Source organism: Pleurodeles waltl, chromosome 8, assembly GCF_031143425.1.
Source record: "Pleurodeles waltl isolate 20211129_DDA chromosome 8, aPleWal1.hap1.20221129, whole genome shotgun sequence".
NCBI lineage: Eukaryota > Metazoa > Chordata > Amphibia > Caudata > Salamandridae > Pleurodeles > Pleurodeles waltl.
This window is the reverse complement of record NC_090447.1, coordinates 609,505,350-609,522,222: the sequence shown is the minus strand read 5'-3', so window position 1 is coordinate 609,522,222 and position 16,873 is coordinate 609,505,350. Positions and strand designations below refer to the sequence as shown.

The following is a 16,873-nucleotide window of genomic DNA, read 5'->3' as shown; positions in this document are numbered from 1 at the left end:
CTTATGGTCACCAGATGGAGTCCCAGGGGGAGTTGTTCTACAAGGTAAACATTACGTTGGTCAGTAATGCGTCTGCAAAATGCTAGGCTTGTATATTCATATTGTTTCATGCTAGTATATTTTAAAAACAAGTCTTTAACAAATATAAAATTTTGACCAGCTATAAGTAGGCCATAAGTCGTCCACGATTTCCTAGAATGGTCTGCCCAACCAGCTGGGCATCAGACCTGTGACATCCCTTATGTTCCGTAAAGACAAATAGCCCTGAGGTAACCTGGGTATTTAAAACAACGAGAGCCCGTGAGCCATACATAATGACATTCTATAACTGACACTTGCTATTCCATAGCACGTTCGTCCGCACGTTTTAAACTGTCACCACACTATAATTACTTACATCGTCCCTGGTTCACCAATGTCTAAGGGGGCGCGGCTGCTCAATAAGAGAGTGACTGGGGAAGAGGAGATGTATTGCCTGGCTTTGTTATGGCTGCCCTCTGTGACGCGCCTTACACGATGTAAAATACGGTACGAATGAAGACCGTGCCCGTTGGAAATAGCTTCTCGCGTCGGTGCAGCGCGAGAACCTTCCTAGTCAGAGGAGGAGCGCTCGCTCTCTGCTTCTGCCCCGGACTGTGCCGTGCGGTTTGACCCGTCTCCTGCGGACATAAAGCGTACGATGATCCGGGTGAGAGAGCGGCGGGTGGTCGGGCTTCAGCTACGGGACACAGCCATGAGACCACGCCTTGACCTGCAGGCTGTGTGCGGACGTCCGAGGCAAGACAGGAGGGCCAGCCTGAGCAAGGTGTGCAGAAAGAGGGCAGTGATATAGGGCCGTTTTCGCAGGCGGGTGGCGGCGGAATGGAGAGGGAGACGAGTAGCTGGGGAAAGCCATCAGGTACAGAAGGGGATGTGATGGGTGGGGGGCGGGGTGTTGGGGAAGGAATATAAGGGTGAAAGCAAGGACCCAAAGAAAGCCACGTGATTTGGACACAGACTAGTGAGGGGCCAAGCTTTTCAAACAGGAACTGGTTGGTACCCGGGAAGTGATGGTAAAAAGGATGCTAAAACCAAAGATTTAATGATGCTCATTATACATACTGACATTTTAGAACAAGAAAGTAGGATATTTTGAAAAACAGCGATGGAATGTATTTTCCCCATTGACTTATGTTGAAGCTGTTGCAATTTTAGGTGGGAGGGCACTAAAATAAAGCCATTTTTGGCTTAAAATTTCCGTGGTTTCCGCCTGAATCGGTTCTGTTGGCATGCATATCGAATGCATGTAGTGCAGAGTTAGTGGCGGGCCAGCTAGAGATCCGGTCACTAAAGGTTCATGGGACCACTATGCCGTTCTGTCGTACTTTGGATCCTAGCAAGTCACCAAAACTGTTATGAATCAGATGAATGCGGCAAATGCAGAATACCTTCAAAAGGCCATGGAAGGATAAGGTAACGTGCAATAACGTTAAGTTAGTGTATTGCTCTCTCTCTGGCACAGTAGATATTTTGGTTGGAAATATATACAATAAACGTAGAATTTGCACTATTTATTTTTAAATGTTTTTTATTGTCTTAAAAAGTGCAGGTACATAATAATCCAACATTGCTTTAGTGTGTTTCTTCTTAATGAAAGTATGACAGGAACTAAATACAGGGCAATAGATGAAATTGGGCAAAAAGCGGGTTAAAATAAATGGGTCTTTTTCTGCATCCCACAAAAGTAGGTTACAAATTACATAGTGCCCTGCATGACTGGCGAAATTCTCCTGCCCCGTGGCAGCACTGCAAACACATGCAGAGGGATCCTAAAATTACGAACAAAAGTTGTAATGAGGGAGTGGTTGGGATGAGGAAAGGAAAACATAGGAAGGGGGCGGGGTCACATACACCCCTAAGTACTATCAGTTGAACTGTTAACATGTGTATTGTGTTACCAACTATTCGGAGTGCGCTGGCATTACTCCGGCCACCCAAATGTTTATTATATATAATTTTTCAGGTTCAGGTGTTCTCTAAGTACATTACTATATCCATCAGACTTTGAGATACGAAACCCTCTTCGTCTTTGGGTCTGAAAAGACTGACCTATGCGTAATATAGAAATTGGCCTGCTTTGCAGTCCAGTCGAGACATGCTTTTAGCAGGCACAAGGCCTATTGCTGTTTAACGGCGTATCTTTGAAGTATGTGTGGTAGGCCAGCATTGAAAGTGTCTTGCTATAGAAAGGTGTGGGATGGGTGAACATTTAGGGAATGACCAAGGATGGTCAGTTGTTATCACAGATTATCTGACCCGGAAAATGATGTTCAGCATAGTGTGTCTGTCACATTCGTTAGGGTGGAAGCAGTACCCATTAACCCAATATTTTTCAGAAACAGATGCCAGAGTGCGCTATCTGCATGAGATATGTTCATAGGAATCTATGTGGAACACTTCTGGTAGGGTAGACACTCATTCACCATGGATATTCTTTGTGATTGGCAGTGTCAAGGTTTACATATTTCTGCTATTATTAAAGATGCGCCTGCCCATCTATGCCAGTGTGAGGAGCTTCCCTGAGTTTCACTCATGCCATGTATAATAGCAAGTATGACAGAGAGTTAGATCACTGGAAGTTCGCAATGTGAACCATACCTCACATCAGTACTGATTTAGCAGAGGCAGGACCATAAAAAAAGTAACAGGCCACACTGTGAGGCTCCACTTCATTAACAGAAGTGTATGTGAGTCCAGCTTTTCTCAGCACAGCTGGGATGCAATATCAGTCTTACGTTGTTTTGCAGTAAGTAAATTAAAGCCAACCTTCTCTTCAACTTGAAAGCCGAGAGCTTAATTACCTCCACTTAATCGGTCTTATATTTAGACACAACCTATGGCCAGGTACAGTTGGTAACCCATCAGATCCTTTGACAGTGGTACAAAATTTAGGAGCTCTCTTTGATATCATCCTGCCTCTCAAACCCCCAATCGATGAATACGGCCCACACCTGTTTAAACCACCTTTTCCTTCTAAAAACGATTCTCTATTATTGATCCTTCTTTGCTTAAGCTGTTATTGAGTGCTGTCATTCAGTCATGCCTTGACTATACTTAATCAATCTACCTTGAATCTCCATACACAATCTTAGGTAGACTGCAACTTGCTCAAAATTCAGCTGTACAAGTGCTCACAAAAACTGGCAAAATATCACATATGTTGCCAGTACTTTAAACGCTACACTGTGACCCATTTGATCTCAAGTAGCCTTTACGGCCCTGACATAAACAAAGGAAGTGGAGAGGGACAGTCAGACAAAGGGGCGCCCTCCACTCAAGACTAGACCAGAAACAACAAAAACCCAATGTCAATCACCCCTTACATTCTTTCTAGTAATCACTCCTAACAAGGTCCTGAAGGCACAAGTCGATTCTAGGACACAGAAATGCTTTGATACAGCTTAGCCGGGTCATATATCACAGTGTAAATGTGGAGCAAAAAGGTGTGATGTCAGTGGACCCTCCATCAAGGGACATTGATTAAAAAAAATAGGAAGTGCCTCCTGTAAGTGAGTCCCATGAGCCTGTTGGCTAGTGTTTACCAACTGGCTCGCTCCATCGCTATTGGCACTTTCCTACTTTAGCAGGAGAAACCCAATCAGTGTGAATGTCTTTACCTATGCTGGGTATATGTGATATGCAGATCAATTTCTCAAAATTATATTAGGCTTCTGAATTCAACGATTTAAGGGTCTTCAAAATACAACAGCTGGGTACTTTCTCTCACAACAAAAAGTCATAAAAATTAGTCCAGAAGACATGTCTCGAATACTTTGTTATGCCCAGGCTCATGATTAAAAACACTATAACATGTTTAGACCAGAATATTGCAAATAGCCAACATGTTTCACTGCCTTAATCAACTGCAGGCAAATTCATCAGGGCAGGAGGACGCATGTGTCACCCAATTGTGCTTTGTACCTAAAACTGAAGCAAAAATAGGAGATGGGGAAGGAAAGAAAGGGTGATAGAGAAAAAAAGCACGAAATCAAGAGGTTTCGCAGAGCCTTCACATCCCTATAGGTGCAAATTAGATGTTTCTTTAATTTCTCAAAAACTACTGAATGGATTTACACCAAATAACCACAAGGTCACTTTCTGGACCAAAAGCGACCTTTCTGCTAAATTTGGTGTAATTCCGTCCAGTGGTTAGGGAGCTATTCCTGTTCAAAATCCCCATGGAAACATGCATGGGGAAAATCGTTTGGGACCCACCCTTTTTCTCACCCCACGCTTGACGGATCACCCTGAATCACTCCAGACAAACACTGAAGTGAGCGTCATATTTTCTTGGAAAATTTTGTGAAGATTCATCAAACAGCTCCAAAGTTATTAGCAAAGCAAAAAACACTTTTTCTATAGAAACTAGATTCTAACTATGACAACCTAGTGGCCATCGCCATTTGTTAACATACAAGGCGGTCGTCAGTAGGTAGTTATATTTAGGATCATGTTTCCATTGAAAAAGTGTACTCGGACTTGCCAATATCTTTGGCGCCATTTGACAAATCTTCAAGAAATTATCCAAAAGAAGTGTTCCAGAGAATCTTGTTGTACATGGGAATTCATGGGTGATCTGTCAACCCAAACCGCTAGACGGAATTACACCAGATTTAGCAGGAAGGTAGCTCTTGTGCCAGAAAGAGTGCTTTTTGTTATTTGGTGTGAATCCTTTCAGTCATTTTTGAGATATTGAAAGAAAAAGAAAATAGATATGTAGCAGCATAAAGGATTTGTGAATAATAAGGAGGTCATGCAGAGATTTGCAGAGCTCTGGTTAAAGTGTTGGCAGCCATCCCGGACTCAGCTGAGTCCCAGAAAAAAAGACAAAAAGGAAAAGGGGACACCCTGACCCATTAGCACTGGGCAAAAAAGCTGTGAATATGCAACGGGGTGCGCCACTTCCCCGGGACCTCACTTACATTGAATTAGGGGGAGGGGCTGTACGTTCCCCTGCTTCCCAGGGACCACCACCTCACCAGGGCAAAATGATTTAGTTTAAATAGAGGGACCCCTGTGCCCCGGGGACTGCCACCTCCCTGGGGAAAATATTAAACTATATGCAAGGGGTCTCATGCCCCAACCTTCCCACAGCCACGCGGACCACCAACTACCCGGATCTGAAAAAGAAAGAAGGAGGGGTCTGCTGTAGACTCCCTGAGGCAAATTCAACGCTGAAGGGGTCCACACAGCCCTCCTCATGGAGCCACAGATGGCCCTGGGGACTGCCACTCCCCAGGGCTGACTCCTGTTATGTCCCAGGGTTCCTAACCAAGGGACATAGCTGTTTGCTGTTACTTGGCAGGAGCTTTGATAGCTCCTGCCAAGCCAGAGCAAACATTCTGATTCCAGCAAGCGAGAGCTGTCATGAAGCTCTCACTTGCTGGGAGCAGAGGTTTCCTCTGTATCCCTGGCTGCAGACATGCTGCATGTCCCCCCTCCTCCATTTATTGAAGGCTTGGCCCCAGGGGATGGGGTCTCCGGGTCCAGATTGGCCCAGGGAGGGGCCGCGCGCCCGCCCCTATGTAATTATATTGGGTCCGGGCCGAAATCGGTCAGGGGAGAGGTGGCTGCACAGTCCCCCATCCCCACACAGGCCAATAACCGAACGAGGTAGCACTTACTAACTAACCATTAGAAAGTGCTCCTGTTCGATAGACATTTTGTGCAAACTGTGGACTTTCATTGGATAAACAAGCAGGTGAGTTTCCGTTCTGGCCATGATGCTCATTTCACAGAAATTAAACCTCAACAGAAAGCAGTGCCCTAGTTAAAGCTCAACTTCCAGAAAGGACAAATGATCCTAACTCCTGGGCTTGGCAAAGTGAAATCAAGTGTGTTTACTCCTTGATTCCATATTGAAAAACGATCTGAAATCCTTTGTGGAGCTGAATGCATCTTTCATCTATTGGAGTGCAATGAGACACTCTCACATACACATAGACTCTCACATCCATTTTCACACCCATACAGACGCTCTCACACCAATAGTCACCCTCATACCTATTCCCACACCCAGAGAGACAGGCCCTGCAGCCAACTTCTGTCAAATGTCCTGTGCAGCTTGGGTGGTTAGGGGGGGTTGGCCGCAGGGCAGGACCTAAGGCTGTGAGTGGCATTAGGTTGGGTGGTTATAGGGGGTTGGCTGCAGCCAGCCCACGCATAATATGGCTGAAGGTCATGCACAGAGATGGTTGGATTAAGATATAATAATGAAAACTACTTTATGTTTAAAAAAACACTAGAAGTTCATGGAACAAACCAAAAATTACAAGGACGTTTTGGTTAGGAAAGTGAATTAAAAAACATAGAAATTTACTTAAAAAAACAAAGGTTACAGAGACGTTATACTTTGGTTCTGAATGTACTTGCACGAAACCATAGAAATTCAGGAGTTATAGTTAGAGCTATTTCAAGTAACTATAACACGTGCCCTCGCCATGTACTGCTAATTGCCCCAGATATTACAGCATTCATGAAAAGTTTATAACATCATTAAAAATATCAATATAGGGAGTGTGGCCAAGCCAGCAATGCTGCTGAGTCCCGTATGGAGGGGCAAATATCCTGTATGGGGAACTGACCTTACCCCACAGGAGTGATCCAGAGCCCCTGGAGACCACAGGGAGCCCGAGGCACAGCCAGTGACGGGTGCACGACGGAGAGGGGAGCGACAGTGGGTGTCGCGGAGGGCCACGCTGAGATGGTTGCGGGCCCCGGGCCATGGCTCCCACAGCACCTGCTGTACCTGAGGAAGAAAAACAAATTTGAACAAACGGATGCAGATCGGGGGGGCCCACGAAGACCTAAAAAAAAACAGCAGCACATTACGATGACAGTGAGTCCGGGGGCGGGAGGAATTGACCGCCATTTTTAGAGACGCGGAAGGTGGGCCCGAGAAGATCTCCCGGGGGAAGAAGAAAAACAAAACTAAACAAACGGAGCCCCACCGGATGCAGATCAGGGGTCCCACAAAAACCCCACGAAAACCAGCAGCACATCAGTATGACTTGAGTCCGGGTGCGGGAGGAAGCAACAACTGTTATGCAGAAGGTGGGCCCGAGAAGATTTCCCCAGGGAAGAAAAACAAAACTAAACAAACGGAGCTCACCCGAATGTAGATCGGGAGGCCCACAAAGACCCTAAGAAACCAGCAATACCTCGGGTGGTGACTAATCCGGAGGCGGGAGGAGGCAGAGACCACCACCACCATTTTCTGAAGCATGAAAAGAAGATGAAAGAGCGCTCGGGGCCTGAAGACACCGGGTAGGAGCGGGACAGTCCTGATACGAGGGGCCGCAGATTTTGAAGATGCAACAGCGCTCTCGGGGGGACACAGCACAGGAGGTTCCCCGAGCTTGCGCCAAAAAAATAGAAAGTAACGGAGACAGAAGGGGGCCTGACGAATGAGTGGAAGAAGATACCACTGTCATATATTGCGTGGCCCGCACTGCAAAACAAGCAAATAAGTCACCCTGGGACACCGGAAAGAGGAGCGGCGCGACAAGCCTAAGGCGACGCCGTGCAGGGCCCTGAAATTGGGGAAACAGCCCGCGGCCTATAAAGTATCCGGACACCCGAGGGTAGCGGAGAGCTGGACAACTGGAGGGACACGGTCGGCACACGAAAAACTGAAGTGCCCCGCTGATTTGTCGGTGAGATGGTGCCCGGGGACGGTGGTAGCTAAGGCTGCAGAAGAGAAGCACAACAAGGAGACCTAGGGGAACGCACGCAGTGTGCTGGATCAGGTGGGAGAGCATGAGAATACGCCCAACACACTGCAGCTGAAACGGTACGGATAAGTGACCGAGCAGCAACAACTGGACGATAGTGGAAATCAAGAACGGAGACCACAAGGTGATCACTCACCCCTCCTCCTCTCAGAAGAATATGGGGAACCAAAGGACTGGCAAAGATATGCCAATCAGGCCCTCCACAAGGCATGATACAAGAGAGACAGCCGGAGGGGATGAAGCACTAACGCAACATACCACGGTGATTCTGATTCTGGCGGCTATACAGGAATCCAAGACGGCCTTAGAGAATCAAATTGCAACGCTTGCTGGGGAGGTAGGTCTCCGGCGTGACGACCATAAAAAGTTGAAAGACCGAGTTAAAGCAACATAACACACGCTGGGTGAGACGGCCTTGCAGGCGAAAGCATTTACTCAGAAACTAGCACTCATGAACAACGAAAGAGAAAATTGCCCATTGAAGTGGAGGATGCCGAAAGCCGGTCTCTTTGACACAACATCCACCTGGTGGGAGTCCCGGAGAAAATATAGGACCCATCACTAGAACTTTACATAGAGACCTGGCTGAGGGATGTGCTGCTGGGGGGAGCACCCACTAAATACATCTCGGTGGAACAGGCCCACAGGATCCCGGCGACTCCACCGCCTGGGGCATACCCAAGACCGATAATAGTGCGATTAATGAACTTCAGGGGCAGAGATGTGATCCTCCAGGAGACAAGAAAAAGGGTCCCTGGAAAATTGAAGGAAAAGAGATAAACGTCTACACAGACTACAAGAATATGATAAACAACGGGCTGCCTTCCCCGCAGTCAAAAAGGCCCTCCGCCACAATGATATAAAATACGCACTGCTATACCCGGTGAAACTTCGAATCGAACACAAGAAAAAAACACACTTCCTGGTATCGCCTCAAGAGGCCTGGGAATTGATAGAGATGCAGGGTCTTCACCACAGCAATGGAATTGGAAAAGAGGGCACCAAGACTTGGACCACAGGTAAAAAGAAACACAGAGGGGCTGGGGCCCGGGCGGAACCTGCCACTGCACCGACACAGGAACAAATCAAGGCTGCACAAATGAAGGCTCTCCGGAACCTCAGGGGGACAACCGAGATTCGGATAAGTGGCAGATGGAGAGAACTAGCTACAGACACCGGAGGAAATGGAACAGAACAATCCGGGTCGGGATCAGAATCTGAGATGGATCAGCTGCCTCAGGTGACCCCAATGACAGCGGACCAGATGGGCGAACAGACGATTTAAAATTCTAATCAATAATACCAAGGTCATGGCTCTGTGGGAACAGGCAGAGAAGTGGCGGGGCCCCTTCCCTCCCCCTATACACCCCTTTGGACGGCTGACAATGAACAATGAAAGACAAACTATGATAATGGAACTGGTCCACGCCTCAGAAAGACATACAATGGGGAACGAGGGTCTCCAGTTGGGGTATGGGCTAAGACATACCGTGAATTGAGGGGGTGGTTAGTTCTACAATCACCGCACTGTGAAGTAGGTTGGGGTGTATGGTTAACAGTTCAGTTCAGTCAAAGGGGTGACCGGGAACTGGATGTCAGTACAAAGTCCATGGGGAGTTTACAGGAGGATAATCCCTTAAACAAAGACAGATTACTCTTCCTGAAACCATTACCATGGGTAACAAGAAACTGTCCCTCCTCACATGGAATGTGAATGGATTAGGGAATAAGCACAAGCGGAGCTTAATCCACAAAGTCTTCTCAAGATATAAATCAGACATAATATTCTTGCAAGAAACCCACCTCATAGATGCACGCATAAAGCTATGGAAAGAGAGAAATAAAAAATAGTGGGATACACGCAACTTACATCCGGTTCCAGAGGGGTTACGGTACTTATTAAAAAAGCCCTCCCATTTCACACCACCCACACATGGGTAGACCCACACGGCTGTTACACTCAATACTAGGGACGTATAAAAACACACCCATACTATTAGTCAATGTATACCTACACCCGGGTCTACAGGGAAAGGTACTCCAGAAAATAGGCACAATACTTACAACTTCCCCACCCGCATCAGAACTAATGGGAGGTGATTTAAATATGGTGATGGATGCGGAAATGCATAGGGCTAGGAAATCGAAGAAAGGATGCCCAACCAGGGGAAAACTGGAGAGCTTCACACATGCAATGGGCCTGAGTGATGCGTGGAGATTTCTCCACGGACAGGAAAAAGGGTACTCATATTATTCAGCTGTCCACGACACCCACTCCAGATTGGACTACTTCTTACTCACTGCAGACAAGCTGCCAAGAATTAAAGAGGTGGAATATTTGGCTAGGGGGATTAGTGATCATGCCCCATTACAGATGGTGCTGTCTCTGGCACCCCAACCACCAGGGAGTGGATGGTGGATGCAAACATGGTGATTACAAAGTACGAAAATAGTTGAGGACCTATAACAAGCCACACAGCACTATTTTACTGAAAACAAGGGGTCGGTACAAAGCCTGGTAACCCTGTGGGAGGCCTATAAAGCTACCATCAGAGGGGCGATTATAGTGGGAGAAGTAGGTGAAAGACCGCAAAGAGAGAAAAGAATGGTAACACTAGAAAATGAACTTATAACTTTGGAACCAAGGTATGCAACACAACTGACACAAGGTATTAAAAAAAGATGATACAAAAAAGGGAGGAATACAGTATAGTGACCCGATACGAAGTACAACAACAATACCTACTACAAAGTAAACAGCTATACAAGGCTGAGAGTAAAGCAGGCAGACTGCTAGCATGGTTGGGCAAGAAGGAACATAGGGGGTTATTACAACTTTGGAGGAGGTGTTAATCCGTCCCAAAAGTGACGGTAAAGTGACGGATATACCACCAGCCGTATTACGAGTTCCATAGGATATAATGGACTCGTAATACGGCTGGTGGTATATCCGTCACTTTACTGTCACTTTTGGGACAGATTAACACCTCCTCCAAAGTTGTAATAACCCCCAAAGTGATTTCCTTAATAGAGAAATTTGGACAGCACAAGGGGAGCAGCTAATAAGGGATCCCAAAGAGGTAAAGGAGGAAATGGCAGCCCGAATGGAAGATTTTTATAAATCCCGCATAACCATCCCAGAGGCAGAAATAGATCGCTGTATAGCTGACAGCCCTATGACACACTTATCCCCGCAGCAAATTGCGGAATTAGAGGAGGATGTCACCGAGGAAGAAACAATGGCAGCGATAGGGCAACTACAGAGAGGGAAATCCCCGGGGCCTAATGGATTCCCTGTCGAGTTTTTTCAGAAGCTCAGGTAAGGGGCTGATACCACATTTGCACCACATTTGCATGCAGCGTTGAAACAAGCTTTTGAAACCAGAGAACTCCCACCTGATATGAGAACAGCAACGATTATCCTCCGAAGGCTTCAGAACAATCTGGCCTTGATAAAAAATTAGGCCAAAGGAAGAGCAATTTGCTTCCTAGTTGCCAATAATGCATTTGATTCGGTAGAATGGAGATATATGTTCGGCATACTAGCTAAAATGTGGCTTGGCCAGAAATTACAGAGTTGGATTGAGTTACTATATAAAAGGCCCACTGCAAAAATGAGAGTAAATGGATACACATCACAAGCGTTCGGCCTCCGATGCTTTTTGTGTTGGCGATCGAGGGCTTGGCCAACTGGAAAAGAATAGACCCGCTGATCAGAGGATGGCCTACCAATAGTGGCGAGGAAGAGTAGACCTCATTATATGCAGACAACATCTTATTGTATTTGATTCGGACATCCTCTTCACTAGGCCGTCTAGGTGAAATTTTTTGGGCTTTTGTGGAGGTATCAGAATTCGGAATAGGGGTAAATCTCTACTATTCCCGGTAGATACATGGGAGATAGACCAAACAATAACACTGCCATTTAGAGTGAAGCTAGGGAAGTTCAAATACCTAGGCATCTGTATATCCAGTAAACCCCTCCCCCAGTACAACGCCAATCTACACCCCCTATTGCAGAGATTTGAAATGGAGGTAAGACATTGGCTAACCCTCCCGATTTCATTGAAGGGTAGGGGAGCACTTTTCAAGATGGTGGCTCTACCTCACTTCCTTTATATTTTACACAACTCCCCATACCCTATCCTAGATACATTCTTTCACAAAATGGACTCTCTAGTATGCACATTACTATGGTCAGGGGGGCAACCCAGAATCAAAATGCACACCCTAGCAAAGATCAGAATATGAGGGAGGCATAGCCCTGCCAAATATCCAGAAGTACTAAGAGACGGCACAGTTAAGCATAATAAATCACTGGGACTTTGCCCTACGAGAGGACCAAGTGTTTCGAGGTGACAGGGAGCTGATGCACAAAACAGTTACCTCCTCTGGCTATGTGGGGTAAATTGAACCCTGCATTCAGCCCAGCAACAAAAACAGTCATACAAACATGGAAAAAACTCACCAGAGAAATGGAATGGGCCACCCGCTGGACCCCAGAAACACCCCTGTGGGAAGGAACCAGATTACCCAAGATAAATACCTTAACGGGCTGTAAAGGCTGGGACAATATCAGTCATACTTAGCTGACATATGGGACGCAAACGGGGTGGCACCCTTTTCACACCTCAAAACAGAATATCAAATGTCGGACACACAATGGTTACAGTACAGCCCTGAAACATAGCATCCCTGCAGAAGAGGAAACACAGGAAACTGCCCCATTAGAAACAAGGCTTCTAGAGGGGGAGTCACAAAGGAAACTAATATCACAGACCTATGGTACAATTATGAGAAATACACAACCCTCAATTTATGGGAGAGATGGAAAAGAGACTGTAAGGAACTGGAGGAGGAAGATTGGACGGAGGCACTTATGTTCCCGGCCGAAGTGGCCATTCCAGCATCCCTCACATTAATACAAATAAAAATATTACATAGGGTATATTATACGAGATCTCTGCTTTGCAAGATAGGGAGGGCGACAAATGCTAAGTGTCTGCGGGGATGAGGGCACATTCTACGATACGTTGTGGACTTGCCCCCAGGTCGTCGGATTCTGGAAAGACGTAGGGAAGACCATGGAACACGCAGCAGGGACTAATACAGAAATGACAGCGGAGACAATGATCCTGGGTGTATGGGGCCAAACCGACAACACAAGATATCAAAAACTACTGATTGATCTAGGTGGTATGATTGCAAAAAGGGACATAGCCAGAAGATGGGGATTGGTGATAGCACCAGGCCATAGCGAGTGGTGGGAGGGTATGGCTAGATGCCGAATACTTGAAAGGGAAATATACAGGGATAGAGGCAATGAAAAAAAATACAAGAAGATATGGGGGTACTGGGAGATGGGATAGGCCAAAATGGATTGTGAGGGATTACGACGGTCTGGGAATATTTGTGAAGGAAGGTGAGATGAGAGCCAGGACAACACAGCAAAGATAAACGGTGTCTCATGGGAAACAGAGAGGGAAGGACTGAAATGCCATGTATTATCAAACTAGTACAGGACAGAGAAGGCAAAATCTTATGATGAGAAATGTACCGAACGCAGGAGGGGGGGACATTTTCTAGTGAATATTATTATTATACAATTAATATAGCTAATATGTTCTGATGGATACAACTACCTGTGGATTCCTCACCTTATGAATTCACCCTTGCACCAGTATCCGACGGAAAATCTTCTTTCAAGCCTCCACGTCACAATTGCACGGCTCCACGCGACTCCGTCTGACGTCACCATGCCAATAAGAGGTCCTCGCTGGCGTGCTAACGTCAGTTCCCTTTTTTCCGTCCCTTCAACGCTAACGGTTTTCTTCTAGCTCTCGCTACTGTTGGATCCATCTGGTTGCTAGTTTCTATTTGACTTTTGGTTACAATGTCTCCTCCTAGGAAGTCCAGTTTCAAGCCATGTCGAGAGTGCGGGGGTCGCATGTCGGTTACTGACCCTCATGACGATTGTCTTTGGTGTTTGAGCTCTGAGCATGATGTCGAGGAGTGTGTTTCTTGCCAAAGCCTGAATCCAAAGGCGGTCAAGGAAAGAGAGGCCAAACTCTTTTTGGCCAAGGCGAAGAAGGGTCATAAGAGCCATCGTAGATCCTCTTCCCATGCTTCTTCGAAGAAGCTTAAGAAACGGCATCGTCATGACTCTCGGTGTTGTTCGGCTTGGAGCCGATCAAGATCAAGGTCTCCATCTCGTCGGCAACATGGGAGGTGAGTCCGACGGTGACTCCACAACCTCAGAGCCCTGAGGCTTCTCCGGCGCCGTCAGTCTTCGAGGTAGTGGCACCTCCGGACAGTCCTTGATTTTCACCTGCTGCTCATGAGTCCGATGTTCAGCAAGCACAGGTGCAACAGGGAGATCAGCTGTATTCTGCCTTCCCGGCTCCGGGAGCGGATCCGGTGGCATTTTGAAATGCCATGTTCTCTATGTTCAATGCGATGGCTCCTGCTGGTGCACTGGCTGGTCCCACGGGTCAGTTGGCATTTTCGTCTGGCTCCCCTGCTCCATACAAGGCAATGCCATTTATGCCATTCTTTTCGGCTGAGGGTGCCGGACCGGCGCCGATGACGTCACCTCGAGGCCCTGTAGTTCCCGTGACGTCGCCTTTCAGGCCTATGGCGCCGATTTCATCGCCCCGTCAGCCGGCGCCGATGGTGGAGCCGCAAGTGTCCTTGGCGCCATTGGGATCTCTGCCGGCACCGGATCCGAGTGATGGATTAGACCGAAGTCAACCTTCCTCTCCTGTTCCACATCAGGTATTGAAGCCAGTGTCTTCGAAGTTGGCCAATTCTATGTCGACGCCGAGGCTGGAGGCTAGACTGAGGTCACGCAGAAAGGCCTTGAGACTCTAAGAAGAGGAAGAGTACCTGTAATGGGTTCTTTATCCCAAGTGAGAGAGATATTGGAATAACGCGACAGGCGTAAGATGTGAAGGGGATAACAGATTTATTTGAGTTCTATTTAAGGCTGACTTTTTATCTCCTATTTCTTTTTCACAAGGATTGTCCTGTTATAGTCACAAAATAAAATCCCTTTGCTCTTTCAGGGCTCTTGCGGTAGTCCCGGAGTGGTCTGGTCCAACTTTGGGAAGTGGTCCGGTCTTTCCCTTTTTCAGCGGCCCAGGTTCTCCAAAAAAATATGGAAAGAAGAACAAAACGGGTAAGTGGGACAGAAGGTAAAGTATAAGTAGGGTTAGTAGGGCGGTGAGGGAATGGGTAGAAGTGTAGGTGGTGAGGTGATAACTTTTCTTTGGTCGTGAGCTTCCCCCTGCGTGCAATCTCAGGAATTCCCTTCCTCTTGAGAATTTCCTCTTGCTCTTGTCTTTCCCGTGTGGTTAAGGGTATCAAGTTAAGGCTTTCCCTTAGAGGATTTCCCCTTCTCTGCAGGACCTCCCCTTCTCCCCTTATTCCCCCTTATTCCAGCTAACCACCCTGACACAACCTCCCAGTTGCGGTACGAACGTACCTGAGGTGGCCACGCCCCTCTGGGGACGCGGCCGGCTGTTTGGCGGTCTCCCGGCTTCTCCTTGACAGGGGCGGGAGGCACCCTGGGCTTTTCCTCCTTCTCCTGGATTTCCTTGTCTTCGTCTGGTTCCTTTCCGACAGTCTTCGGCGTTCGCTGTTGCTCCTCCTCGGGTCGCGTTCCCTGAGCGTCTCTCTCCGTCTCTCTCTTCTCCCCATTTATGGGTCCGTCTTCTCTTTTAATTTTTCTCCTGACGCCTTTTGCGTCTGATGTCATACCCCCGAGGCTCTCTCTGGTGCCCCGGGGGTATGTTACCACGGCCGCCGCAAGCACTTGGGAACCGGTGTCGGGAGACGTCCGGTTACAGTACCAAAGGCAGTTGTTGGAGGAGGGGGAGATTGTGGAGGCCTTGGGAGAATATCAAGGGCTGGATTCGGCCAGTGGGCTTGACATTTCCCTCGAATGGGACTTGTCTTCACCGGGGGAGTTCACGGAGGAGGCAGCCTCTTTTCACACAGTGATTAGGAAGGCAGCAGACTTTTTAGATCTTTCATTGCCTGCTGCAGAGGTTAAGGCAAACATTTTAATGGAGGTCCTGCATCCTTCTTCGACTTCTGTGGATCCTTTGCTTCTGTTCAACGATGCTCTTAGGGAGCCCATATTAGAGCTTTGGAGGAAGCCTGTGCCGTCTCCTGCTGTGAATAGATCTGTAGCACGAAGATACAGAGTGGCGCCTGGTGATCCGGGGTTTTTATCAAGACATCCTACCCCAGAGAGTCTGGCGGTTCAGGCTCCTTGCTCTACACGGTCTGCTCCAGGCTCCTTCCCTGTGATTCCATCAGACAGGGAATTCAAAAGGATGGAGCAATCCGCAAAGAAGACTTTCTTGTCTTGCAGCATGGCTTTCAAGGCTGTGAACGCTACCTATGTGCTGGGTAGATACGTCCACACCCTGATGGACTCCGCGAAGGCTATGGTTCCTGACTTGCAGCAGGATGTACAGAGACCATTTGGTGAACTCCTAAATGATGCGCAGGCTGCGGCAAAACAAATAATCCAGTCTGGTCTGGATTCCACGGACTCGGTGGCCAGGGCAATGGGTACATCTAACGCTACCAGGAGGCACGCTTGGTTGAGGTCCTCTGGGTTTTCTTCAGATGTACAGACCACTTTATTGGATTTGCCCTTTGATGGGGAAAAGCTGTTTGGTGATAAAGAGGACTCTCCCCTGGAGCGCTTTGAAGATAGTCGGGCCACGGCGAAGTCTTTGGGTCTTCAAGCCTCTTCTGTTACCCCTTTTTGGCCCTTTCGGAGGTTCAGGGTGTTTGGGCATGGAGCCGTTGACCGTGGGAGACCCCAGTCCACAGTCCAGCAGCCTACCCGCCTCCCATATCGATCCTTTAGAGGGCAGGGGAGGGTTAGGACAAGAGGGGCCACCCAGCAGCACCCTGCATCATCCTCTTCCTCTGGAGGGCAACAGCAAGGGAGCAGTCCTAGTTTTCCCCCCCTTTAGCGACCATACTTCTCCTGTAGGGGGAAGATTACGTCTTTTTCTCCACGAGTGGGAGTTAGTTACATCAGATTCATGGGTTCTAAACATTGTGAGAAAATGATATGCTCT

At 47.6% G+C, this 16,873-nt stretch overlaps 1 protein-coding gene across 4 annotated transcripts in view; it reads left to right on the top strand.

Annotated features, from left to right (window-relative positions):
• Window positions 1-442: 442 nt before the first annotated feature.
• Window positions 443-16,873, top strand: part of LOC138249130 (regulator of nonsense transcripts 3A-like) — a 698,030-nt gene continuing 681,599 nt past the window's right edge. For 2 of the 4 annotated variants that reach the window (XM_069203149.1, XM_069203152.1), the window contains exon 1: window positions 443-805. In XM_069203149.1, the coding sequence (XP_069059250.1) occupies window positions 680-805 (126 nt within the window). In that variant the 5' untranslated portion in view covers window positions 443-679. Of the gene's footprint in view, window positions 899-16,873 lie in introns of all 4 variants that reach the window. The other 2 variants (XM_069203153.1, XM_069203154.1) reach the window with 2 other exon arrangements.